The 26195-nt window shown below is 44.6% G+C and overlaps 2 protein-coding genes across 3 annotated transcripts; one reads left to right on the forward strand and one right to left on the reverse strand.

Moving 5' to 3' along the window:
• On the forward strand, positions 1-19366 carry LRWD1 (leucine rich repeats and WD repeat domain containing 1). Of its 2 annotated transcripts, none has more exons than XM_074974591.1 (15): positions 1-147; positions 3170-3404; positions 4227-4346; positions 5658-5810; positions 7066-7209; positions 8535-8858; positions 10843-10969; positions 11351-11460; positions 11955-12162; positions 14743-14815; positions 14908-15048; positions 16339-16436; positions 17295-17456; positions 18145-18266; positions 19053-19366. In XM_074974591.1, the coding sequence occupies exons 1-15, from the start codon at positions 68-70 to the stop codon at positions 19191-19193; spliced, it is 2238 nt and encodes a 745-aa protein (XP_074830692.1). In that variant the 5' UTR covers positions 1-67; the 3' UTR covers positions 19194-19366. The 2 variants fall into 2 exon arrangements, with proteins under 2 accessions (XP_074830692.1, XP_074830690.1); XM_074974589.1 differs by having other exon boundaries at positions 18142-18266; positions 19053-19365.
• POLR2J (RNA polymerase II subunit J) lies at positions 17967-26147 on the reverse strand. The gene is made up of 6 exons (XM_074974596.1): positions 25908-26147; positions 22996-23085; positions 20862-21036; positions 19430-20011; positions 19143-19173; positions 17967-18312 (listed from the first exon to the last, which is right to left on the reverse strand). Exons 1-4 carry the CDS (start codon positions 25958-25960, stop codon positions 19976-19978), a joined length of 354 nt encoding a protein of 117 aa, XP_074830697.1. The 5' UTR covers positions 25961-26147; the 3' UTR covers positions 17967-18312; positions 19143-19173; positions 19430-19975.
• Positions 26148-26195: the final 48 nt, after the last annotated feature.

The raw sequence follows: 26195 nt of genomic DNA on the forward strand, positions 1-26195 counted from the left end.
GAAGGTTCCAAGAAGACAGTCTACCGCTGACGGCTTTGTGCTTCCAGGAAAGGGGCGGAAATTAAAAATGTCAAAAGTTACTACAGAGCTTCTTTTGGAAAGAGCGGTTCCAAGATCTACTAGGCTACGAAAGATTGAGACTCTGAAGTAAGTGCAAACCAGACTCTTGTCAAATTCCAGTTGAATCCAACCTGGGCTATACTCCCCTTTTTTTCCTTCTTTAAATAGTCTTATTGGAATATGAAATAACTAGGGCTGTCAAGCGATTAAAAAAAATTAATCATGATTAATCGCACTGTTAAACAATAATAGAATACCATTTATTTAAATATTTTTGGATGTTTTCTACATTTTCAAGTACATTGATTTCAATTACAAAACAGAATACAAAGGGTACAGTGCTCACTTTATATTTATTTTTTATTACAAGTATTTGCACTGTAAAAAAAAAAAAAAATTAGTATTTTTCAATTCACCTAATACTAGTACTTTAGTGCTATCTCTTTATCATGAAAATTGAACTTGCAAATTTAGAATTATGTACAGAAAATAACGCATTCAAAAATAAAACAATGTAAAACTTTAGAGCCTGCAAGTCCACTCAGTCTTATTTCTTGTTCAGCCAATCACTCAGACAAACAAGTTTGTTTACTTTTGCAGGAGATAATGCTGCCAGCTTCTTGTTTACAATGCCACTTGAAAATGAGAACAGGCGTTCTCATGGCACTGTTGTAGCCAGCGTTGGAAGATATTTACGTGCCAGATGCTCTAAAGATTAATATGTCCCTTCATGTTTCAACCACCATTCCAGCGGACGTATGTCCATGCTGATGACGGGTTCTGATCAATAACAATCCAAAGCAGTGCGGACCAACTCATGTTCATTTTCATCATCTGAGTCAGATGCCACCAGCAGAAGGTTGATTTTCTTTTTTGTTGGTTCAGGCTCTGTAGTTTGCTCATTGGAGTGTTGCTCTTTTAAGACTTTTGAAAGCCTGCTCCACACCTCATCCCTCTCAGAGTTTGGAAGGCGCTTCAGATTCTTAAACCTTGGGTTGAGCGCTGTAGCTATGTTTCGAAATCTCACATTGGTACTTTCTTTGCTTTTTGTCAAATCTGCAGTGAAAATGTTCTTAAAATGAACAACATGTGCTGGATCATCATCCGAGACGGCTATAACATGAAATATATGGCAGAATGTGTGTAAATCAGAGCAGGGAACATAAAACTCTCCCCCAAGGAGTTCAGTCACAAACTTAATTAATGCATTATTCTTTTAACAAGCGCCATCAGCATGGAAGCATGTCTTCTGGAATGGTTGCTGGAGCATGAAGGCGCATACGAATGTTTAGCATATCTGGCACGTAAATAGTTTACAATGCCGGCTACAAAAGCGCCGTGCAAATTCCTGTTCTCACTTTCTGGTGACATTGTAAATAAGAAGAGGGCAGCATTATCTCCTGTAAATGTAAACAAATTTGTTTGTCTTAGCGATTGTCTGAACAAGAAGTAGGACTGAGTGGACTTGTAGGCTCTGAAGTTTTACATTGTTTTGTTTTTGAGTGAAGTTATGTAACAAAGAAGGTCTACATTTGTAAGTTGCACTTTCACGACACAGAGATTGCACTACAGAACTTGTATGAGGTGAATTGAAAAAGACTATTTCTTTTATCTTTCACAGTAGAAATATTTGTAATCAAGAATAATATACGCTTTGATTTCAGTTACAATGTAGAAAAAGATCCAAAATATTTAATAAATTTCAATTGGTATTCTATTGTTTAACTGTGCAATTAATCACAATTAATTTTTTTGAGTTAATCACGTGAGCTAACTGCAATTAATCGACAGCCCTAGAAATAACGCACATACGTTATAAAATATGGAATACATGATAGTGTGATAGGTACCAGGGCTTTATCAGCACTGTAGGGTTGAATCGGCAAGAATTAGATAGTCATATTATCTGCAGTTGCAAGATCTTTGCCACCATATCAATTCTGCATATGCCATGTATTTTACTGGAGAACTGTTTAAGGAGGGCTGACTTCTGATCTCCTTACATTAAATAGCACTTTCCTCCATTGTCTTTAATGGGAACCACTCAAGGAGTAAGGTGCTACTTGCTGTGAGTAAGGGGATCAGAATCTGGACTGTAATGTAAAGGTTTAACCAGACCAGTCTGACCTCAATTCTCATGATATGTCAGGTGGGAAAGGTCCTCTGTCCCCTTAGAAAGAGAATTTCCCATTTCTCCAATGGGATGAATCACCTCGTTGTTTTTTTAGGACCAATTGGTCACAACTTCCTTAAACTTCTGTTTGTTCTAGGGCTTGTAGGTGGAATTCCACATTGGAATCCTTTTACAGCATGCTTTTATTTATTTGTTTGCTTTATTTTATTTTATTTATTGAAAGTAAAACATCATTTATTTTTCTGAAAGTTAGTCAGTTGTTTGAAAACTGCCCAGGGGCTGATCCCAGGCAAGATGATTTAGTGGTTAGAGAGGGAAGTGCTTTGAGGTGCATGAATTATATAGTGTATCCTGTGTGTCTGGCCGCCGTGTATGTGATGTAAATGGATACAAGAGAGACAGTCTGATGAGAAAATAACTCGGCTATGTTATTTCTCTTTTGGAAATAGTGTTCCGGAAGTCAAGTGTGGACTCTGAAAGATGTGAACTCAAAGAATTCAGCAACAGAGATGCATCAAAATGGCTAGTTATAATTGTTATCACGATAGGATAGGGAATAGTTTTCATAGGAACAATAACTTGTTTTGTAGTGAGCCACTGACTGGCAATTAAGATACAGTCATTCCACTGTTTATTTTCAGTGAATTGGGAGTGTCACAAATGGCTGTGTTTTCTCAGTAAGTAACAGGTGCAGGTTTTGCCTGTAGATGTTAGCAATGGTTACTGTTCACCCACCACACTTGTGGTTACACTTAACAACTCTCTCCTTACCGCCTTCAGATTTGTGCTTGAAACATGCAGCACTGCATTCAAAAGTTAATGTAGGGTCAGCGAGATTTACTCAGCAAGTTTTGCCTGAGTGAGAAGTGCAGCAGAATGAGACTTGATGTCCATTAAAAGTCAGATGTGTCCACCTTTGGGAACATCACCTTTGGGGAACCGGAGACAGCATGTTTTGTTTTTGTTTTGTTTCAGCTTATCCAAGCTGCAGTTAAAGACCGGAGACTTGGACCCACGGTTGTTTTCCCGTCTGAGACATCTGCAAAATCTTGATCTCTCTGATAATCTGTTGGACAAACTACCTGCTAATCTAAGCCTGCCAGACCTGCGTGTCCTAAACTGCAGTAACAACCAACTGGAAGATGTGACTGTCCTGAAGCAGTTCCCGCTGCTGGAGGAGCTAAACTATGAAAACAATGTGTACCTGACAGTGAGTGATACGGTTTCCATCCTTATGTGATCAGCAGTTTATTGACTGGAACGTAAATAATAATAGTACCTTATATAGCACTCTTGAACAGTAGATCTCAAAGTGCTTTACAAAGGAGGTCCAGTAGCATTATCTCTATTGTACGGACGAGGAAACTGATGCACACAGAGGGCCCGGGGTCACCCAGCATGCCAGTGGCAAAGCCAGGTCTCCCGTGTCCCAGACCAGTGCTCTAGTCATTAGGCCAGCTACAGGAAACTTCCCACCTAGGGCTGCTTGTTCAGGGTGCTCTAACATCACTCCTCTGTGCAACTCTTTGAAGATGGAAAGCGCTATGGAAGTGCTAAGTGTGAAAGGGATCTTGGGGACCACAAAAGCCCTTTTGCTACTTTGTACTCCACATAACACTGCAGACTTGCTACAGCTGTGGGAGAGCAAGGGAGGTCATCAACAGAAGAGTTAACTGAGTTCTACATACAGAAGCAAATTCTGCCAGCTATCATACCTGCACAACTCTCTGGTGTAGCTACTGGCAAAGATTTTAGTCCTGGTGATGTATGAACAGGAAAGAGCCCGACTTGACTTTCAGACCCCAGGTTGAGTTTGCAGGGCTGGCAATCAGGAAAAAACTTGTACTTGTAAATGGAGCATATTTGATCGGGAAGTCTTGTATGGTGCTAAATTATTTTAAGTGCCCATTGTGGAATAAATGTATTCAATTCCCTCCTGGTGGATTTGTAATTTAAAAACAAACAGTGATTATTTGTTCAAGGGAATATCATACACGTGTTACCATAACTCAAACTTCTATCTGTTTTCTAGACCAATGATGACTATAAGGTCATGTTTCTTTTACAAAATCTTCGGCTACTCAATGGCAAGGATGTAACCAAATTAGCTAATCATGTGAGAGTTGTCAACAGCCGAGAGCTGACCAGCAAGGTAAGATGTGTAATGTTTCCGCATGCATGCCTAAGAAATAGCTTAGACTTACAGTAGAACCTCAGAGTTACAAATGTCTCGGGAATGTAGGTTGTTCGTAACTCTCAACAAAACGTTTTAGTTCTTTCAAAAGTTTACAACTGAACATTGACTTAATATTGGTTTGAAACTTAACTATGCAGAAGACAATGCTGCTTTTAACCAGCTTAATTTAAATGAAACAAGCACTTTGTCAAATCTTTTTTTTTTTTTAACTTTCCCTTTATTGTTTTAGTATTTTACATTTAACACAGTACTGTATTTGCTTTTTTGGGGGTCTCTGCTGCTGCCTGATTGCATACTTACGGTTACAAATGAGGTGTGTGGTTGACTGGTCAGTTCGTAACTCAGAGGCTCTACAGTAGATACAATGCAATAATGAGGTTAACGTCTCAGACCCTGTCCTCCACTTTGCCATTGAAACTATGCTGGCAGCAGGCGTGTTTAAATACGGTAGCACGGTTTCATCTGCAGTGTGAACAGTCCTTGTAAATACTTCAGAGTCCCCTTCACTGGGCTCCTGTTCTTTGAAACCAATTCATGATTGCTCTCCTGGTTTTTGTTAATCTCCTTACACTCATTCCACCCAGCCTTTGTGACCATCCACTGCCCCCAGTTTAAACCAGCATGCTCAGCACTACAAGACATGGCCCCTGATTCTGGGATTCTCAGCAACACCTGTATAGCAGCTCTGCTGGTGTATAAGGGCTGCAAACCTGACAGATCTTCCCACCTGGAATTCCCCTTTGAGCAGGGGGGATTTGACAGCCCTGCATTAGATCCCCTTGCAGCCCGTAGTAAATGGGATTGGCTGAGATGTGTGTCAGGGGCCTTCAGCTTTTCTGGGCTTACTGCAACAACCCATAAGTGTGTGGTTCTCAGTCTTTCCAGACTAATGTACCCCTTTCAGTAGTGTGATTGGTCTTGTGTCACATCACTTAAAACTACTTGCTTATACAATCAGACCTAAAAATACAAGTGTCCCGTGAGTAAAGATACTATGTAAATATATAATTTATTTGCAGATGCTTCCAGGGTGGGTCTTTTTAACACATACGTGTTCTTTAAAGTTAAAACACAAATGCAAAATGTGTTAACAAATCCTCCTCCCCTTCCCAAATGAGCTGAGATCGTATACAAGCACCTGATCACATAAATTTCAAACAGAACAGTGTCTGGACCCGGGGGTTGGCCATTTCTGGAGCAGTTTAGTAGGGAGCCTTCTGATTTCCATGAAGCATCCAGTTCAGTGAACCAGATCTCTCTGCCTAGGTCACAGCTCACTGGGAGAGGCACTTCCGAAGCCAACTCCCTGAGAAGTATTCAGCCGAGCATGTGATGTTCATCAGGAAAAAGTTTCTGAAGTCTGCACAAACCCACGTCATATATGGACCCAGCTCCCTCGGTGAATTTACCCGATGGAGGGTAAGTGTCTGATCTTTCTGAGCTGCCTGACCCCAGGATTCGGCAGCTTCGTTTTGTGGACCCATAAGGTTAAACTGCTCTAATGATTTCCAGTAAGGGGGGCTCCTGCAAATGACAGTATCAGTCTTTGGTTTTTGTTGCTAATTAGCTGTGGCTGTTATACAAGAGCCAGCAATAAATTCCATTCCAGATGGAGTGATGGTCTTTACTGTCTTTGTTTTCTACTCACCAGTAGTTAAGGTACTCATAGTAATTAAGTATTAGAAATACGGTAGTCATTGCAAGAGGCAAATGATTTTAATGGGAACCACTGTGTAGTCACTGCTCATTTTGCACAGCTCCCATTAAAGCTAATAGCAGCTGTGTGCATTATCGCTGGAGGAAAATATACCCTTTTGTTTGAGTATTTTATCTGCATGTGCCCTGGACTTCCATCTGTTCTTTGTCTAGCTTTATTGCTTTTGCATTCCTTCCTCAGATGACCCCATTGGCATCAGTAACAGAGTGGGGTGCCTGGTCCACGTGGCACAGACATACCCAGTAAAACAAAACAAGTATAGGCAGACGTCCTACGTGGAGGTTAAGATTGCAATCAAACAGGCTTGTATTTCACCACATGTTGCAGAACTCTGCTGTGCTGATGCAGAAAAATTCACCCTAATCTCTCATTTCTGCCTGCGCACTTTTATCTCCCAGGTCACCAGTATCTGTCACTTGCCATTCACGGTATCCAGGGGCTCCACTTGGTCAATGAGTTGAATTGTTGCTTCGATGCACTGGTCTTTGGCTAATAACTGGTTTCAATTGGCTATCTTTTCATTGTGTCACCAGTATTTCTTCCGGGCTCACTGTATTGCCAAGCACCTGCTCCTTTCTCTGACTCTAAAAAGAGCTGTCTTTGACCCTGGTTGCTAGCAGCCTCAGCAGAGAGGCCATACACTGAATGAGGCTAAATTCCAACCTCCTAGCAGTGGTCCCTCCAGATCAGAAATGAGGCACAGGAGGGTGGCAGCATGGGGCATCTTGCATTGCTGCTTCCCATCCTGGACGAATTCTGTGACTAAAGAGCGGGCTTGAGTCTCCCCGCCTGTCAGCCCAGGGTCCTTCCACCAGCTAGTAAGTGCACACAAAATATCTAACGGAAGCAAAAACATCCTCCCCTATTACAAAGTGTAGTTGCATAGTTGAGTCAGGATGTTCTTGTTCTTTGTCCTCCATTAAGTGATGCCTTTTAAAAATGTCCTTGCAATGCTAGGTGAAAATGATTGCGGAGGAGTTGCTGGCATCCATGCAGGGACAGGAAGAGAACACACATCCTGAAACACAAGAAAGGATGGAGGATGATGATGAGGAGACGACAGAAAGCCCCAGAGAGGTGGGAGACGATGATATTGCGCAGGTAAGGATTCTCCAGGGGATTCTTCTAGATAAGACCCTCTTGGTTTTTTAAAAAGAATACTGCATTAAAGAGTAGGGTCCATGCACAACTGCTTCCAGTTAGGTTTTACACATTGCATTGAGGTCAGCGTTATGATCTTGCTCTAGCAAACCTGCCTGGAAGTAGTATATTTCTCTACTAAGGATTCCCCAGCCAGGAGATCTTAGCAGATCCAGTTGTAACTTCATCAGGGAAGTAAAGACAGCTCATTCCATGTAAGTTTTTACTTTCATCCAGAAGGATCTTAAAGTCCTCTACAAAATTAATGCTGCTGTTGTTAATTATTTGTATTCGGGTAGTGCCTTAAAGGCTCCAGCCTGAGATCAAGGCCCCTTCGTGATTGGTGATGTATATGTATATAGTGAGAGCCTGTCCATGCTCCAAAGAGCTTACAACCTAAACAAAGGGGGAATAGAGGCACAGCAGGTCAGTGGCAGAAACAGGAGTAGAATCCAGGTCTCCTGGCTGCCTCTCCGTGAATATAGGGATTGCTTCACCCGCCACTGAAATGCAGCCACCTCTGGGATGATATGCAGCAGCTGCATGCTGGCTTTCAGAAATCCTAATTGAAACTGTGAGGTCAGGGGTTGGTTTTGTTAACTTTTTTTTTTAATTGCTTTTCTTACAAATTCAACAATACTCATCAGTTGCATCCAGAACTTACCTTTCTGTAACTCAGGCCGCACCTCAGGGTTTATCCAATTTAAAAAACCTTGCAAGCTAGTCTCACCTTCATCTGGTGCCAGCTTTAAGCTTTCCCAGGAATGTGAAGGCAGGGTTAGTATCCTAGAGCACAAGACTCTGACTTTCATAGGAGAGCCAGAATATTGGCTGGATAATGTCCTGCTTGTTCCACTGTTCCTTGGGGAAAAGATGTTTTTAATGAAATTAACTAAGGTGGCACATGCCCAAGATGTTGGGGTTGTTTTGGGGCTGCCCCATCACCGCACTTGGCTTCTTTGACTTGGCGTTAAGCTCTGTAAGCACAATTCTCCTGTTCCTTATCTTTGTGTGAATCCAAAGTGACTCCCTTGGAGTCAGCGGAGTGACACAGGTGAAGCAAGTGAGAGGAGAATCAGGCCCTTTCTGTATGCTGTTTGTTGGTCATCTGTAGCTTGCTGGCCTATACGAGCTCTTCAGATGTGGATCTGACTGATTTAGGAGCCCAGTCTCTGTGGGCATTTAAGGGAATCAGTTTTGGGGTAAAGACTTTCTCTGAATTACAAGCTGTCTGTATGCTGGCTGGGGAAGGAAACAACCCAGTACATTGCCAGTGTGTCTTGTAGGTCACATTAATCCACAGCAAGAGAAGAGGGAATCACTCGCCAGCAGGATCTGCGAGCAAAAGGCCACGGTCCCAGTGTAAGACTGATGAGGAAGTAGTGCTTAGCCCCAGAAAGTCCAGCCATTCACAGGATGACCCAACTCCTGATAGACCAAGAGCATCGAACCAACAGGCAAAGGTGGCCGAAGAGACTCACAGGAATGGAGAACAGCCTCCGAAAGGACAAAGCCACAGAAGATCTAGCCAGTTGACGGAGGAGCAGAAAAGCCAGGATCAGGACAAAAGGGTTCTGACCGTAACCCCTGTCAAGAACCTGGAAGACAAGGTACATTGATCATTCTTCTTTGGGGTTGGTTTTTGGCCTCTTGGGCATACAGAGAGGATCCACATTCAGATAGGGGGATGGGAATGTTCTGCTCTTTCAAGGCATCCTAACAACTCACGCAGCTTTCCCTGATGCACAGTTGACCGCATGTATTGGGGGGTGGGGATTGCCTTTCTCTGGAGCATGAGGGTTTGGCCACAGCTGGAGATGGGACACTGGTTGGGGTGGCCCAGCGCTCTGAGGTGGTACAGAAAATCCTCTTTCCTAGATGCTTGGCTGCTGTGCCTTGCTCACATGCTCAGAGTCAAACTGATCACCAGATTTGGGGCTGGGAAGGGATTTTCCCCTGGTCAGATTGCAAGGGGGGTTGCAATTTTAACCCTCATTTAAATTGGCAGGCAGGAAACCTTGATTTAAATCATCTGTTGTAATTGTGTTTTGCATTTGTACTTTTTAGCTATTTTAGCCTGTTCCGGGGTGTGAATTTCTTTAAAATTTGGCAGCAAATACTAATTTTTATATTTAAATTATTTTAATAGATTATAATAAGTTTAGGTCTTAACATAGATTGTCAATTTCAAATTTTAAAAAATCTTTTTTTTTTTTTTTTTTTTTAAATAATTGATTTTTATCTACCCTGCCAGATGGGCACAGAGCTTGGGTTTTTTCACCTTCCTCTGCAGCATGGTGCTGGGATCATTTGGGTATATCCCACTTAATCAGTTGAACTGCTTTGGTTTAACTCAAGTTATTGGGCTCAATATAGGGGTAAAATGTAATGGTCTGTGTTAGAGCCGCGGTCAGACTAGATGATCTGCTGGTCCCTTCTGGCCTTAAACTCTATGAATCTGTGACACTGATTCATTCCAGATTTGGGATTAGTGTATGTGCTCGGCTCCCAGGCATGTGGAGGAAAGGCAGCAAGGGGGAAGAAATCCCAGTGCCAGCTGTGTAAAGTCACCAGCTTGTTGGAATTTCTTTTTCTAAAGTTACCGTAGAGTTGGTGGATTTGTCACATAAATGAGCGAAAAGCATTTTGTGAGGCAGAGCCTTGCTTGAAGAATGCTAAATGGTTTTTGGATAGTTCGTGTACAGAGGACACTGCCCACTGCTTTGTGTTACTTCAGTCTCCCCTTGCACTGAAGCACCAGCAAGTAGCTGCAGCGAGCTGTGCTGGCTTAGCTGAACAAGGGAGGACTCTCTCACTATGGGGTGTTCTGATGCAACCCCTCTTCCTGGTGTAGGAAGCCTCCCTGGGAGGAACGAGGCAGAGCTGGATTGTGTCTATGCCCCACTGATCCCTGCCTAGCAGAGCAACCCCTTGGTGCCATAAACATCTGGAAATAAATTAAAGCAGCCCTGAAACTGCTCTAACATACAGCAGGAACTGGTCCATTTCTCAGCCAGTCCCAGGATCAGGGGAGCATAATTGTGGCATAAAGTCACCTTTCCGCCCAACTTGGATATAGTGCAACATCGGAGCCCTTGTCTTCAAAACCCTAACAGACTATAGCCAGGCTACCTAAGGGAATGCCTTGCTGCCTGGAACACTTATGTCCAGACACTGTTAAGGATTTGGAAAGTAGAGAAGCCCAGTGAGAGAGAGGGTTGGCACTGGGTCGGAGGCCATGGGACACCCCCACAGGAGGGGGATAGAATGCAGCCTCTAGTCTGATCCCCTTCAGAATCTGGTGCAGACCTCCCAAAGGTTGAGTTGCTGACTAGGTGTATAACACACCAGTACAAGCAGCTGAGACCTATGTATGAAAGAGCCGATCCCTTTTATAGGAAGTATTCTGCCCTTTTTTTTACACTGTATTTCAACTCCTAGCTGCAGTTACTAGGGCTATGTAAACACCTAAGATCCATCTGCCTCTTGATCTAGTCACTGGTGTCCTGTTTAAACAAGCCCTTGGAGAAGAAGGCTTCTGATCTTCTATTCCTGTTACCGGCATGTGTTTTCTAACTGCAAGGTTTATTGCAGGAGGTTATCAGTTTGGAGCCATTGCACTTTCTTCAGTGTCACAGTAAAGGCAACAGCCGGGAGGATTTTAAAACGCAGCTCTGGTCCTGTGTCTTCGAGCCGCCGTTGGATTCTGGGATGAGGAAAGGTGAGTTTGTTCGAAGGCACCTGGAGAGCACTTTGCAGTTGGCCAGCTTCACAGAATGACTCCACAAACCCGTTGGCGAAGGGTCTGGTGGGTATGATGCCCAGCTGACTCATGTGTTAGACCCCTCCACTTTCAAGCAGTAGTTTCCACTGCTACCTACTTATATTTTTGACTATAAAATAAATCAGGATTCTTTTCTAGTTTGTGTGTGTGAATTTTGCATCAAGTTAACCTCCCTAGAGATGCCAGGCCACAGGATAGTTCCAGTACCGCACAGACAGTGGGAGCCTGGGGTAACAGAGAGGTGATTATGATTAGTATAATCAGCAGAGATCTAACTACAAGCCCCGGCATTTCTTACCAGTTCTTTTCATCTTTCAGACCCTGTAGTGAGCACCTCCAGAACCATGGCCACCTGTGGAGGGGAATCTGTTTGTCTTATCGACTGCGAGACTGGAATAGTGCTGAAAAAGTATAAAGTGCCTGCAGAGGTAGGAGCGTGAGTACAGTGTTAAAACAGCCTGTTAAAAGGGTGGACAGGAGAGAGATCACTAGATCATCACCTGTTAGGTTCACTCCCTCTGGGGCATCTGGCACTGGCCACTGTCGGCAGACAGGATACTGGACTGGATGAACCTTTGGTCTGACCCAGTCTGGCCGTTCTTATGTTATGACAGGTTTTAAAATGATGGGTACAGATGGAAAATGTCATTTGAGGATCCGGAAAATAATAATACGGGCTAAAACTTAGCAACCCCACTTGTAGGCTGCTGAATCTGCTTCACAGCGTAGAAGGATCCATGCCCTGCTTTTGCAGTTTGTTTCTTTCCTTTAAGTTTGGTCTGACATGTATGGCCCCTGATTGAATATTTATGTCATTTCAAAATGCGGCTTCTCACTAGTTCCCTAGATTGCTATCTAATCTGTGACCTCACAGCCATCCTCCTGTGTTAGTTTCACAAATTCTCACCTCTCTCTGTCCTAGGAGTTCTTCACCGTTGCATGGACAACTCTGACCATGGTAACTAATGACGGTCGGAAAAAAAAACATAATATCCTGGCCGCAGCCGGAAGAAGAGGAATTGTAAAGCTGATTCATGTATCGGCTGATTTCTGCTATGGAGAGATAAAGGCTCACAAAAAGCCCATTGCTACAGCCTGCTTCAGCCCAACCTGTGAGACACACCTCTTTAGTAAGTCTCCAGTTATGGATTTCTCTAGTAGCCGGGAAAAGGCTTTGCTTCCAAATAAAGAAGCATTTTGTGGTCATTAGTGTTGGAGCAGGTATTGGTAGGTGGGAATTGATGTGGAGGAGTGTTGAAACGCACATGGAGCACATGTACCTTACTGGGGTGTGTGGTACCAGTTTCCCCTCAGTGTCTAGCCACAGAGGATGAGAGTTGTCATAAAAATAAAGGGAAGGGTAACCACCTTTCCGGATACAGTGCTATAAAATCCCTCCTGGCCAGAGGAAAAACCCTTTCACCTGTAAAGGGTTAAGAAGCTAAGATAACCTCGCTGGCACCTGACCAAAATGACCAATGAGGAGACAAGATACTTTCAAATCGGGAGCCGGGGGAGGGAGGCAAAGGGTCTGTCTGTCTGCGTGATGCTTTTGCCAGGAACAGATCAGGAATGCAGTCTCAGAAGTTCTGTTAGTTAGTAAGTAATCTAGCTAGAAATACATTAGATTTCCTTTTGTTTAATGGCTGGTAAATAAGCTGTGCTGGATGGAATGGATATTCCTGTTTTTGTGTCTTTTTGTAACTTAAGGTTTTGCCTAGAGGGATTCTCTCTGTTTTGAATCTGATTACCCTGTAAGGTATTTACCATCCTGATTTTACAGAGGTGATTCTTTTACCTTTTCTTTAATTCTTCTGAATTAAAGAACCTGATAGATTTTTCATTGTTCTTAAGATCCAAGGGTTTGGGTCTGTGTTCACCTGTACAAATTGGTGAGGATTTTTATCAAGCCTTCCCCAGGAAAGGGGGTGTAGGGCTTGGGGGGATATTTTGGGGGAAAAGTCTCCAAGTGGGCTCTTTGCCTGTTCTTTATTTAACACGCTTGGTGGTGGCAGCATAGGGTTCAAGGACAAGGCAAAGTTTGTACGTTGGGGAATTTTTTAACCTAAGCTGGTAAGAATAAGCTTAGGGGGTCTTTCATGCAGGTCCCCACATCTGTACCCTAGAGTTCAGAGTGGGGAAGGAACCTTGACATGAGTCGTTACAGCCTTCAGCTATAGAGCCTTGAGACTTTCGCTCCAGTGGTAGCAGCTCTGGCTTTTGGCTCTAGAGGTCCGCAGTGTCTTGCCCGTGAGGGAGGCCATCACACAGAGACCACATAAAACCCCAACCATTTCCATGCCAAGGAGTAAGGAGGGTCAGACCAGGCTGCATCTTGTGGGTCAGAAGTTGTGACTCAGTCCCCATGTCAAATGAGTGCGCTTACCCTGGGCTGCTTGATTTCTTCAGATCAATGACATTTGTGCCTTTACTTGTTAAATAAATTTAGTGACCTCTGATTTTACTCACTCTTACAAATGACTTTATTCAGGGTCAGATCCTGACATTGAGGAGAGTTTTGCCTGGGTAGAGAGAGTGGTGCTCAGTGAGCAGCCAGTAATAACCATTGGGTTACAAGTTACCGTTGTATTGTCTGTCCAGTAATGAATCCTAGAATATCAGGGTTGGAAGGGACCTCAGGAGGTCATCTAGTCCCACCCCCTACTCAAAGCAGGACCAATCACCACCTAAATCAACCCTTCTTTTTTTCGCATTCCATACCTTCTGTCAGTGCCACGTGAATCATGAAGGCCTAAACTTTCAGAAGCATCCGCTAACATTGGAATCCTCCAGTTCTGGGTGCCCAGCTTCTGGAATCATCCAAAACTACTGGACATGTCTCAAAAGTACGCTCAAGAATTTAAAAACAAGAGCCTAGCCAGCTCAGTAGATAGGTACCCTATCTGATTATCATTCTCAGCTGAGGGGGACTTTCACCTGGAGAATTGTTCTGAGTTGGACCATAGGGACATGGAATGGAGGAAGGGCCATTTTAGTTTGTAGAGTTGTGGGGGTTTTTTTGCAGGGGTTAACAGTTGTTCCCTAAAGGACTGTCTGGTGGCGAGGTAATGGCAGTTTGAGGGCAGTCGTTTGGCTGGGGTCTGAGTTATTTTCTGAATAATCTATTGGAAATGTACCACGTAGCTCTGAGTGCCAAAGAAGATTTTAAAATCTTTTGCACTTGGTGCCTAGCGTCCACAGTGGGAGGTTCTATAACGATTAATAACCTATGTGGAATGAACTGGTGGGTTGCAGTCCATTGGGACAAGTAACCAAAACAACACTGCCTGGAACTGGCACTAATTGATGCTCTTATTGGCCTTCTCAGAGGCCTGGAAAACAAACTTCCCTTTCACCCTTCGAAGTGCTCCCTTGAGAAGACAGATTTGGTATGGGGGAAGCTTGCGCTGTGGATGAAGGGCCCCAGAGCTAGCAAGCTGGCACTCTTCACCAGCAGTAAATTCACACACGAGAGGGTTTTCCTTTCCCAAGTTTAAAAAAATATTCCAAACCATATGTTTTTAATGGCTTGGCTGCTTTGTTAGCTGGACCAAAGCCCATATGGCTGATGCTGTGTTAATGGCCTCACACATGACGCAGCCGTGCAATGTCATGGCATGTGATCCAGGGGGAATTTTTAAGTGGAGCAAAAAGAAAAGATGGCAAGTAATGGTCTGTAACTACCTGGTACCATTTTTTGTCCCCCACAGCTGCATCCTATGACAAAAGAATTGGCCTCTGGGATATTGGGGTTCCGGATTGTGACTACAACTTCAAAGCAAGGTAAGTGTTCAGAAACAAGCTGCACTCAGTTAAATTCTCCCGAGAAGCAACTGTTACAGGAAGTTGGACTAAATGTCTCTTTTATTTGACAGCCAACTAATGGTGCTGGAAGTTGCCTCTATTCCATTACGGATTGCCCTGGTCCCATCCTGCCCAGATCAGTTCCTGCTGGCTGGTTGTGAAGAAGGTTGCTTTGCTTGGGATATTAGACTGGACAAGCCACAGAAGAGCAGGTAAGAACCATGGGCCTGGGACACAAATTCACTTTCCACAACCATAAGTGTTCTGAGGGCTTTGGGATTGTGATTATAGAAGGCTGAGATGAGGAAAACCTATTAATCTGTGGATATAATTCCCCAGTTCTTACAAGATGGTGGACCCTAGCAAGAGGTATAGAGAGCAGTTATTTAGCATGTATGATGCTCAGATCCCTGAAGCCCCAAAGCACAAGGTTTCACCTGGCTCTCACCAGGCTAGTTACTCTTCAGAGGGTGACACCAACAGCCCTGAGTCTTCCCAGATCTGCCCTCCCTAACTACCAGACACTCGAACTGCTCCTCTCTGGTTTGTCACTCCAAAGGCATGAAACCAGCCCCGTTATCAGTTCACTTTGGCACCCACATTCCTAGCACAACAGAGACCTGTTTGGGATAAAAATAGACAAAAAGTTCATTTACTAGAAAAACCACAGATTCAGAGATGAAATAGTTAAGGGAAAGCAAACAGAGACAAATAACAAAGACTTAACCTCAGGCTTTCCACTTCCACATTAAATAATGTCCCTTTCCTAAAACAATTTACGTATTGCCTTTGAACAGGTTCCCCCAGTACCCCGTAGCTCTAGGGGGATCCAGGTTTCACAGACAGCTTCCAGATTTAAAAAAACCCCTCAGACACAAGTTAACTTTTAAAAGACTCCCCTCCCCTCCCCTCCCCTTTTTTCCCCCCTCTTAGTCCAGGGTGACTCATGTTTACTCAGCATGTAAACTTGACAGCTGGGTTGGCTGGATGGCTTTCCATTAACTCGAATGCTTCACCCGTTGTCTCTTCCTGACTGGACAGTGGGTCATTACTTGGAGCCAGTTTCTTGAAAATACCTGGCTTGGGAGGTGCCCCTCCCTGCTGGGAGATGTAGTTGACATTGTAGTGCAGGTATGTATACGTCTCTCGTAAAAACCATCAAGTTCTGCACATTACGGGCTTTCATAAAAGACCTTACTCAAGACACTTTGATAGTACAATAATACTGTACGCAATCAGTCGCTTCAGCTGCTCATTGTTGGGCGTTTAAAACCTTCTGTTCTCCCCCTGGAGTGTCAGCACCTGATTATCACAGCATAACAGGAAGCCTATTTCTTGGCACATCTAAAACTAGCTAGCATTAGGGAATGATCCTGCCTAGGCACCGAGAAGGGCTCGATGACAGACTATATTTCCATCACTGTCTAGTTTAACAGGTCACGTGGAGATGATGTTTGTTCGTTCGGTAGCTGACCCCTGTTTAACTTCCAATTTTTCATCAGGCCTTTTGAAGTGGCGTTCCAGTTTCCTAATGATGAGGGAGAAGAGACAGCTTCCCACAGAGTGGATGGATTGGCCTTTTTGAACAAGGATGTTGTGGGTAGGTATGAACTCGGATAGTTGCCTCTTAGTTGGAGGCAGATTGCCATAAACAGTTACGTGGGGTGTAGGAAGTCAGTCATGCTCACCTGGTCTCAGGAAGACTGAAACAACTCTAATTGTGTACCACAGCTGTGGCTGTGAACATTTTAGCAGGTTTTATGATGTTTGGGCTGGAACTACATACTGGGAAATGTTATATTCCTAATATAAGAGGAACTTTTCCCCCTCTAGTCGTTCCAGGCAGATGGCTTGTACTTGCTTTGCGTGTTGAATGGAACTGGAGAAAATGCTTTCTTGGTTCAGGGACCCTAACTCCCACCCTGAAATGTGGCAGGGTTTGGCTCTATGGGCCTGTCCCCAGAGGGACGTTTGCGCACAGTAAGCTGGGGTGTGAACTTACCACACACTAAACTCCCTGTGTGGACGCTCACACTAAGTAACTGTGCATTTTAAAGCTACACGGCCTGGGGCGCTTTTAGTGCACAGTAAGATTGTCCATACAGGGAGTTAGTGCACAGCAAGGCAGGGTGTGAATTTACTGCTCTAACTTCTCAGTGTAGACAACCCTTTATAATAGCCAGCAGCATCCCAGGCCCCACTAGCTCCAGAGTCCTTGGGTGCTGCTTTAAACTACTCTGGGGTGGGAAATCAAGTTTAATTCTTCCTTTAGCCTCACACTATCAATCTGCTTAAGGCAAGTGTGGCTAGAAAGGTCCCTCAGCTATCACCACTAATGGTGAGCATGTTACTGTCAGAAAGGCAGTCTTTAAAGAGGGCTGGGTGTTTTGAAATAAATGTGTCTGAATATTTTAGGACATTCATTCCTAATACGCTGTTTGTTCTCTCTCTCCTCCAGTTTCTAAGAGTTCTAAGACAGGGTCTATATACTTATGGAGCTGGAGCCAGTCGTTTGAGGCACAGGGGAAATCTTGTCAGAGAACACGACCTGCACTTATTCTAGCGGAACTGGAGTGGTCGACAACAGACCTGCCCTACCTTACTCTCAGCACCTGTCCAGGTAAGCCCACTTTTACAGCTAACAATGCAGAAGGCTGGACTGGACTCAAGAAGCTACTATTGGGGAAGGCCGTGAAAGGTACAAGTTGTTCTTTTAATAGATCTTGCCATTTCTGCTTTACTTACCTGATTCCTTGGGCAGGGTAAGGATTTTATATCCAACCTTGCTGCCTCTGTAAAATGTTAATATCTACCTCAGAGGGCTGCTCTTTAAGTGCTTACACGTGGACAGCATGTTAGAATTTGTGCTGCATTTCAAACTGGTGGTAGAACTTCCCCCCAGCACTCCTAATAGTGACAAATTTCTGGGAGGAACCTGAATCTTAATCCATACACTTTCCCCTCCTAGTGCAGCACTTTGAAAGGAGAAAGCTCTTGCTGAGCTGTCTGCTGGAGGCACCCAACTGAGGACACTAGCAACGCAAGACTAATGTTAACAACTTTATTTCAGCCAAAATGGTCATAAAAACACACCAGCTTGAGCCCAAAGTCCACTCAGCACCTCCTTAGTATGATACAACAAATGATTAGAGTTGAATTTTGTAAGGCTGGTTTATTTAACACTCTGCAGCAATTAAGAATGGGATACATTTCATCTGGGCTCTGTGCCACAGCAGAGGGGTGAGAAGTTTTTGGTCTTGGCCATCAGAAATCTCAACCCTGCACTGGTTCCTTTGCTCTCGCAGCAGCAGAGTATGTGTTCTGTGGCGATGAAAAGGGAAGTGTGTGGATGTACAATCTCAGCAAGCACTCTTCAGCCTGGAGGGCCTCCAAGGGAAAACGCTCAGAGAACAGAATAGCTCCCACGCAGGTAGGCCTTGGCCTTTTATATTGAACTATATTCCCCATCAGTGAGGCTGTGCAAACAGGAGGCATAAGACAAATTACTTAAAGTTGTTACTCCCATCTGCTAAACAGCACCTTAAATATCTCAGATGGCTCTTTGAAGAAGAGAATTTTTTTAAAATTCAGACTCTTCAATTTAATTCTAAAAGGGGCTGTTAAGAGTTAGCAGGGAACTAAAATGTGTGGTAAATCTGCTTTTTCCAAGCTCTTGGTGCAGTTGGATAGCAGGTGAGAAGCCTTTCAGTGCAAATTGTTAGTTTTTTCACCACCAGCTCTGAAAACTAGATGATCCCCCCCCAAACAGCTGTTCTCTAACAGGGCTCTCTCTGCATTACCTACTGTCTCTTTACTCCATTAACTCAGGTTTTGGTACACATTGCCTCTCAACAGCTGTAGGGTTAAACCAATCATCTAATTTTTTCTTGATAAACATTGGTCAACCCAAAAGTTCTCTACCCTAGCTTACATCTCCAATTGCCTAATAATACTGTATGAAGGAGTTGTATACTCCCAATGACTGAGGCCCTAATTGTCAGCATGTAGGTGACTCTTCTAGACTACTGATGTTGCATGCTGTTAGCCAATAGCTACTCCACAACCCTAACCAGTTGTGGTAAGATTATACCCTCCCCCAGTGAAGACTTGGGCTTTGCACAGACTGTACGTTACCTTTCCTTTCTAAACCGAGGTAAACCCCAACCAAGACTTACTTTGTATAAGCTTTTCTGAACTAAATCTGTTCTCTTGCTAGATTCTTGAGTGGCCAGAGCTTCGAGCAAATGGGGAGCTGCTGACTGAAGTCTTAATAAACAATGTGGTGACAGACCCTACTTTCACTTACCTTATTGCTTTAACTGGCGTAAATATAGCAGCTGTATGGAAGAAAACATAGCTTGTTCATTATGGAAAACTTCATTCCTGTGATGTTTTGAAATAGTGCAGTATTAGTGATTGTTTCCAAGAGTAACCATGAAGTTTTCTAAACCAGCCCTTATCATGCAAGAGAGAGAACGCAAAGGGACTTGGCCCACATCCTATCATTGACAATACCCACTTTCTTTTACTGTGAGTTTTCACAATTTTGTGTATTTGTTTTATAGAAATATGATACTTAATAAAATGTAATACCTGTTAACTTGGTAGTGAAGAGATGACTTCTGGGGATGGGAGGGAATGCTGCTACAGATGTAGGAGGGGTACAAGAATATTAGCCATCAGTTAATCTTGTTCTGGAAGTACAGCTACTAAGCCCAATACTGCATGGTGAAAAAGCAGTCACTTTAACATGCTCCACGCTACAAAATAAAGTGGAGAACTACCCAGCTGTTAAGTTTCATGGGGTCTTACCTCTGTGTGACAGTAAATGATGGATTGTGGACGTCTCACACACAGCTTTGAAAAAAGTTTAATAACTGATCAATTACCATCCTACCTGCAAATAATTTATCCTGTACAGAAATCAAAATACTTCTTTCTCAGGGCAAACTGACTAAAAATAAGTGAATTTAGGGCCACTGTTATTAGAGACATGAATTCTTACTGAAAAAGTTTAAAATAATCCTTAAAGAACTTGTTCAACGAAGCAGAGTCACATCCACTATAATGAAAACAAAAATTATTTATAACACACTCCAGGTAAAAAAAAAAAAAAAATCCACTTGACGCTTCCTGTTTCTATTCAATTCCTTCTTGTTTATCTTTGATAGCAACCTGTAAAACACAAGAAATAGATCACTTAGTTTAAAGGAATTCTGGACCAGAAAGTGATCTCATTTATTTCCTCTCTAAATGGGGTTTGAAGACCAATAATTTGAGCAAAACATTCATCACTATAAAAACTATATTTGAGATTAAAGAGATGACTTGGGTTAAAAAAAATCTATGATTCAATATTTTTTAAGTCATGTTCCGACGGAGAATGCGTATTTATACGGATTCATTACTGGAAGGCATTTACATGAAAAGAGGGTAAGTTTCAAAGGGTTTCCTATGTGTCAACCTCAGCAACCAATGAGATCTCAAAGAATAAAGCAGTTATGTTAAAACAAGTCATGGCTAGGATTCAATATAGCTTTGGTCTGAAATGTTTTTCAGACCAATGGTATCTCAAACAATTTTAGAGGTTAAATAGACACTGTACAGCAAGGATGGAGTAATTACAGAAGGGCACATAAGTGAAATTATTATTAAAAAAGAGTTCTTGGCATGGGAAAGATTTCAAAGGCAGAATTTTTCAAGTAAGCTATTCCAGACAACAGGCTTTCACACTTAAATGCTTGTGAAAAGGGAGAGAAAGCAAATGCTAGACACCTAGAGAGACAAGGTGTGTGAGAAAATGAACAAAATCTCAAGTGTCCTGTGGTAAAACAGCCAAATTCTGCTCCAGCTTAATGGAATTTACACATGGGTATTCAGAGCTGAATTGGGCTGATCATAAGTTACATTTTTCATACGAAAGCAACAGCTGTAAGGTTAACTGCCATTTGTAAACCAGGTCACAGTTTCAGTAACTTTTCCCCACATTAGTGACACTACAGTTTAGCCAGAGGAGCAAGCTTACCCTGAATCTCTCCTCCAGAAGTGAGAGTTCACTGATCAGGTCCGTGATAGCATTGGTGAAAGCTTCCTGGGGGCTGTAATCAGGAGTGGTCTGAACTCGAATGATGATTTTATGTTCCAGAGGATGTGGGACCTTGTATCCTGCAAACAACACCTGAGGGTCTTTCAGTAATTGCCTGAAATGGGAAGGGGGAAAGCACTTAGAGGATACAAGACAGATGACTTAAACAGTTACCTGCAAGATCCGAAAGCATGAAGTTGGGTCTGCCATAGATCACATCTTTCTAACAGACTAATTCAATCCGTGGAGAAATTTTTCCAGAGGGCTAGAGGAAATGTTATGTCTATGCCCATCTCAGCTTGAGAGCAAGTTTTATCTTATCCTAATAAGACGCAGTACATGCATTTCATAAAGCCACTGCACATTTTGGCAGCATTGATCGTTCCTACCTTAGAGGTCCAGGACAATGGGAAATGCTTGACAAGCACTAGCAGAGCTGCTAAGAGCAAGTACAGAGCAGTGGTGGTCATGTGAACGAAGCACCAGGGTATAACTTAGAATCACTTTCAGCGAAGTCCATGCAGAAGAGCTATCAAAAGCATACTTCAATAATCTGACGCAGAGAGCCCAAGTTTAAAGGCAGCAGTATTTACTCCTACCACTGGAGGCCACATGCTGCTGTTCTGAGTTCATAAATTACAGAAGGGACTTAAGCAAAAGACCTCCTGCATCACCAGCTACGAATGGATTAGTGCCTGCCATGTCCACCTGCGTGAAGTTAACCTGGTTCAGCCCTGAAGATTCTTGAATTTCCTACACTGTTAAATTAACAGTTTCTTGCTTCACTAGAATCACTGTGTACTGCTACAATGCTAATTTGTAATTTGAAGAAAAAAAAAAAAACAGGCATTTGCACCTTTGCCACCCAGATTGAGAATCATATTTTAAGGCCCGAGGGGATCCCCAGATCATCTACTCTGACCTCCTGTGTATCACAGGCCAATACCACCACCCAGCGACCAAAGTTAGACCAATGTGTTACAGCCCACAGAAGACTAGACTATTATATGCCACAGGCAGAGACCAAGATGCATCAGGCTCAGTAACAGCAGGGAAATGATCAAGTGAGATATAACCAGATAATTTAGGCAAGCAACCCACACCCACATACTGAAAAGGAGGAGGGAAAGAAAAAAAAGGACGAAGAAACGCCCCCCCCAAGGTCACTGCCAGTTTCACCTGCGGGGAGATGTCTTACCACATTACAAAGAACCAACCTTAGCCTCTAACTTTTGGGTATCTGCTCACACTATGCCCTAGAGCAGGGGTGGGCAAACTTTTTGGCCCAAGGGCCACATCAGAGTTGCAAAACCATATGGAGGGCTGGGTAGGGAAGGCTGTGCCCCCCAAATAGCCTGGCCCCCACCCACTTCCTGCCCCCTGACACATCCAACCCCCCCCCCCCCCGGCTCCCCTAACCACCCCCCCATCCAACTGCTCCCTGCCCCCTTACCATGCCACTCAGAGCAGCAGGACAGGCTTACTGGAAAGCCTGGGAGGTGGGTGGGCGCAAGCCATGCAGGGGGAGGGCCGGGAGCTCAAGGGCTGGGCAGGACGATCCCGCGGGCCAGATGTGGCCGGCAGTTTGCCCACCCCCGTGCTAGAGGTATGATTCGCATGCTCATGTACACATACTCTTGCTATCCCTCATAGCAGCAGAAGTACAAACCTGCCTGAAACCGGGGGGGGGGGGGGGGGGGGGGGGATGATGATGATGTCCGCTGCGGCCATACTGCTATTCCTGCTCACGCCAGGAGCTAGCACCAGTATGCGTACACGAGCAGAGGAACTGAACCCCCAGCTCAAAGTTTTACACATGGTGGTAAAAAGGGCCACAATGAGAAGTGGGTGTCAATGAACATAATTTCACATCCGTAACTACCACAACTAGGCCTGCAGACATCACCCAAACATGCTATTGAAACTGACTGGTTGCTAGTTATCCAGTGTTTATGGTTAGAGTCACGGTGCGGGCGCTCTGCACCTTGGCAATCTTCCCAGCTAAATGTAAGCTACTGCATCCCCATTAGAACTTTACTCCTAACCCTGTGCAACAGGAATTGGTTTTACTTACGACTTGATGATATTTCCAAGCGTGTGGTCTTCCTTGTTGATTGTAAACAAACAGGCGTTTGGTACTTTTGTATCCTTATTAATTGTGATCCTGAGTAAAAGAAAAATATTAGTGTTAAAGCAAGTGATGTTATCGAACATCAAACCAAACCAGTCTGTGCTTTCAGTCAAACACAGTTATCTTGAGAGTCCCACCAGATTGAGCCTTTTGTACCTGTTTTGGACAAAGTTATGAAGTCAATATGGGATCATAATGGTCCTTACATAATTCACGTCATCCCTACAGCATTGCTAATGCAGCACAACAGAGACAGAAGAAAACAAATGAATTTCAGAGCCCGGTTTACTTCTTTAAGAATTACTGTTATAGCAATTGCATCCCACACAGCTGTAGCTGTATATGGTTATTGGCAAGGGAGAATTTTTTTAATGTGCCCAAAGTTACTCTGCACAGTGCACTAATAAAAAGGTAATTTAGCAGATAATTTGAAAAGCTCTGTGGGTGAATTACAGAATAATTCGTCAACCCCAAAACTGCACCATTTTTTAAATTATAGCTTCTAAATGTCACTTCACGATGAATACTGTAAACGCAAAAACATTCTATACTTTAGAGCTGTTTGCCAAATTGTCTATTGAGGAGACGCTGCCTTTAATAATTCAGATCTTTTTTTAGAAGATTTAGCTTGTCAATTTTCCCCCCCCCGTCTTTAATCCATTTGTATTTCTGAAAGTTTCTCACTTAACCCATAACTTTGACTCATTATGCAACTCAGAGACTAGGTAAAAGGTGCAACATGCAACAAATGCACGACTCAGACACTGTGTCTCACGGATTGTCATTTTGCAGCTGCGAAAACATAGCCATATGTACGAAATGTCAAAGCAGAACAGAGCAGGTGTCTGAAATGAAAGGACTTGATTGGGACATACTTGTTTTTGACTGCATGTCCTAGGACTGTGTACACCCAATGAAACATCTCTAAACTGGAAATATATATATGGTCTGCCACCTAATTAAAAATCCCTCTGCCAATTGTTGAGATTTTACAATAATAGAAATGTAGGGATAGAAGGAACCTCTAGAGCTCATCTAGTCCAGCAGTCTGAAGCGGGAGTCCACAAGCGGTTTCAGGGGGTCTGCAATCCCTGGTCTAGTCCAGCCCCTGCACTGAGGGAGGATTAGGTAATCCTAGACCAACCCTGACAAGTATTTGCTAAACGTTCTTAAAAACCTTCCATGATGGGTATTCCACAACTTCCCTAGGTAACATGTTCCAGTGCAGAACTAGTCTTAGGGTTGGAAAGTTTTTCTTACTATCTAAGCTAAACCTCCTTTGTTGCAAACCAAGCCAATTACTTCCCCCTCCCCCCCCCCGCCACCGCCTTTAGTAGGCATTGGAGATCAATTGTTCTCTTTCTGTTCGTAAAACACCTTTTAAATATTTGAAGACTGATCAGGTCTTTCCCACCCTTCTCTTTTCCGGATTAAATATACCCAATTCTTTCAACCTTTTCTCATCGGTCACATTTCCTAACCCTCTTATTATTTCTGTTGCTCTGTTGAGAATTCTTTCCAGTTGGTTCACATCTTTCTGAAAGTGTAGTACCCAAAACTAGACATAACACTCCAGCCGAGGCCTCACCAGTAGTGAGTAGAGTGGGCAGATTACCTCCTGTGTCTTACAACACTCTTGTAAAAACACCCCAGAATGATATTTTCTTCTGTGCAATAGCGTCACACTGCTGATTCATATTCAATTTGTGATCCACTATAATCCCAAAAAGAAAAGGAGGACTTGTGGCACTTTAGAGACTAACAAATTTATTTGAACATAAGCTTTCATGAGCTACAGCTCACCAACATCCATTTCTGCAGTACTAGACAGTTATTCCCCATTTTGTATTAATGCATTTGATTTTTCCTTCCTAAATGCAGTTCTTTGATCTTGTTGATTTCAGATCAATCCTCTAATTTCTCAAGGTCATTTTTAGTTCTAATCCTGTCCTCCAAAGTGCTCCCAGCTTGGTGTCATCCCCACTTTATCAACGTATTCTTCACTGCACTGTTCAAGTCGTTAATGAAAATATTGATTTGCCCCAGACCCCTGTGTGATCCCACAGGGCATCCCCCCGGCTGGCCAGCAAACCATCCGTAAGGAGCCAGTAGGATCTTGGACCCAGCTGGGCACTCCGTTTTATGAAAGGGGCTAATTCCCCAGCACTGCCCCAGCCCCGCCTGATGGGGCCAGCAGCTCCCTTGGCACAACTGGCTCGAGGTGGTTTTCGGCTCCCCCCGCCCCCGCACAGGGAGGCCGGACTCTGGAGGGGGGCAGCGGACGGGCCGCGGGGCGGCCACGCCACAGAGCGCGGCTGAGCAGAGGGGCAGGAGTCGCCCCCCCCACCCCCGGCAGGGCCTGGCAGCGGCCGGGGTCCCCGCAAAGCAGCCCCCGCGCCAAGGACGGGCCGAGCCCGCTCGGGGGGCTGGAAGGGGGGCCGGCGTCTGGCGCTGCCCCGGCTCTAGGGGTTGGAAGGGGGCTCCGGGGGCTGGCGCTGGCTGGGGGAGGGGAGGCGGGGAGAGGCAGAATGGAGCCCCGGGGGGCGGGTGGCTGGGGCTTCCCGGCTCTAGGAGTTGGAAGGGGGCCGGGGGGGGGGTGTGTCTGGCGCTGCCCGGCTCGGAGGGGCGGAAGGGGGCGTGGTGGGGTTGGAAGGGGCAAGGGGGGGAGGAAGGGGCCCCGGGGGGGGGGGCGTCTGGCGCTGCCCGGCTCGGAGGGGCGGAAGGGGGCGTGGTGGGGTTGGAAGGGGCAAGGGGGGGAGGAAGGGGCCCCGGGGGGGGGGGCGTCTGGCGCTGCCCGGCTCGGGGGGATCGAACTCGGGCCCTCACAGCGGCTGGGCCCCGCCCCCCGCACTCACTTCTTCTCCCCCTCGAAGAGCAGGAAGGACTCGAAAGCCGGCGGCGCGTTCATCCTGCGGCGGTAACGGCGGCGGGTCCGCTTCCAGCAGCGCCGAGCTTAGCTTCCGCTTCCGGGAGCGCCCAGCGCCCCGCTACTTCCGCTTCCGGGGCACTACGCGGCGGCGGTGGCGGCGGCGCCCCGGCCGCCCGTGAGGAGAAATGGCCGCTCAGCCTGGCCCCGGGGCCCCGCCCTCAGCCACAGAAACACCATCGTCGGCACCCCCGGTGTGATGCCGTGGCAACGCCCA

Source organism: Natator depressus, chromosome 17, assembly GCF_965152275.1.
Source record: "Natator depressus isolate rNatDep1 chromosome 17, rNatDep2.hap1, whole genome shotgun sequence".
In the NCBI taxonomy this organism is placed as follows: domain Eukaryota; kingdom Metazoa; phylum Chordata; order Testudines; family Cheloniidae; genus Natator; species Natator depressus.

Excerpts from the sequence above, each read along its gene's own strand:
- LRWD1 (XM_074974589.1), top strand. The coding sequence starts at position 68 with ATGTCAAAAGTTACTACAGAGCTTCTTTTGGAAAGAGCGGTTCCAAGA. Across the intron at positions 7,210-8,534 it reads GAGACGATGATATTGCGCAG|GTCACATTAATCCACAGCAA; the intron begins GTAAGGATTCTC and ends TGTGTCTTGTAG. Across the intron at positions 15,049-16,338 it reads GACAAGCCACAGAAGAGCAG|GCCTTTTGAAGTGGCGTTCC; the intron begins GTAAGAACCATG and ends ATTTTTCATCAG.
- POLR2J (XM_074974596.1), bottom strand. The coding sequence starts at position 25,960 with ATGAACGCGCCGCCGGCTTTCGAGTCCTTCCTGCTCTTCGAGGGGGAG. Across the intron at positions 23,086-25,907 it reads CTCTTCGAGGGGGAGAAGAA|GATCACAATTAATAAGGATA; the intron begins GTGAGTGCGGGG and ends TCTTTTACTCAG. Across the intron at positions 20,012-20,861 it reads TTCTGGAGGAGAGATTCAGG|GTTGCTATCAAAGATAAACA; the intron begins GTAAGCTTGCTC and ends TGTGTTTTACAG.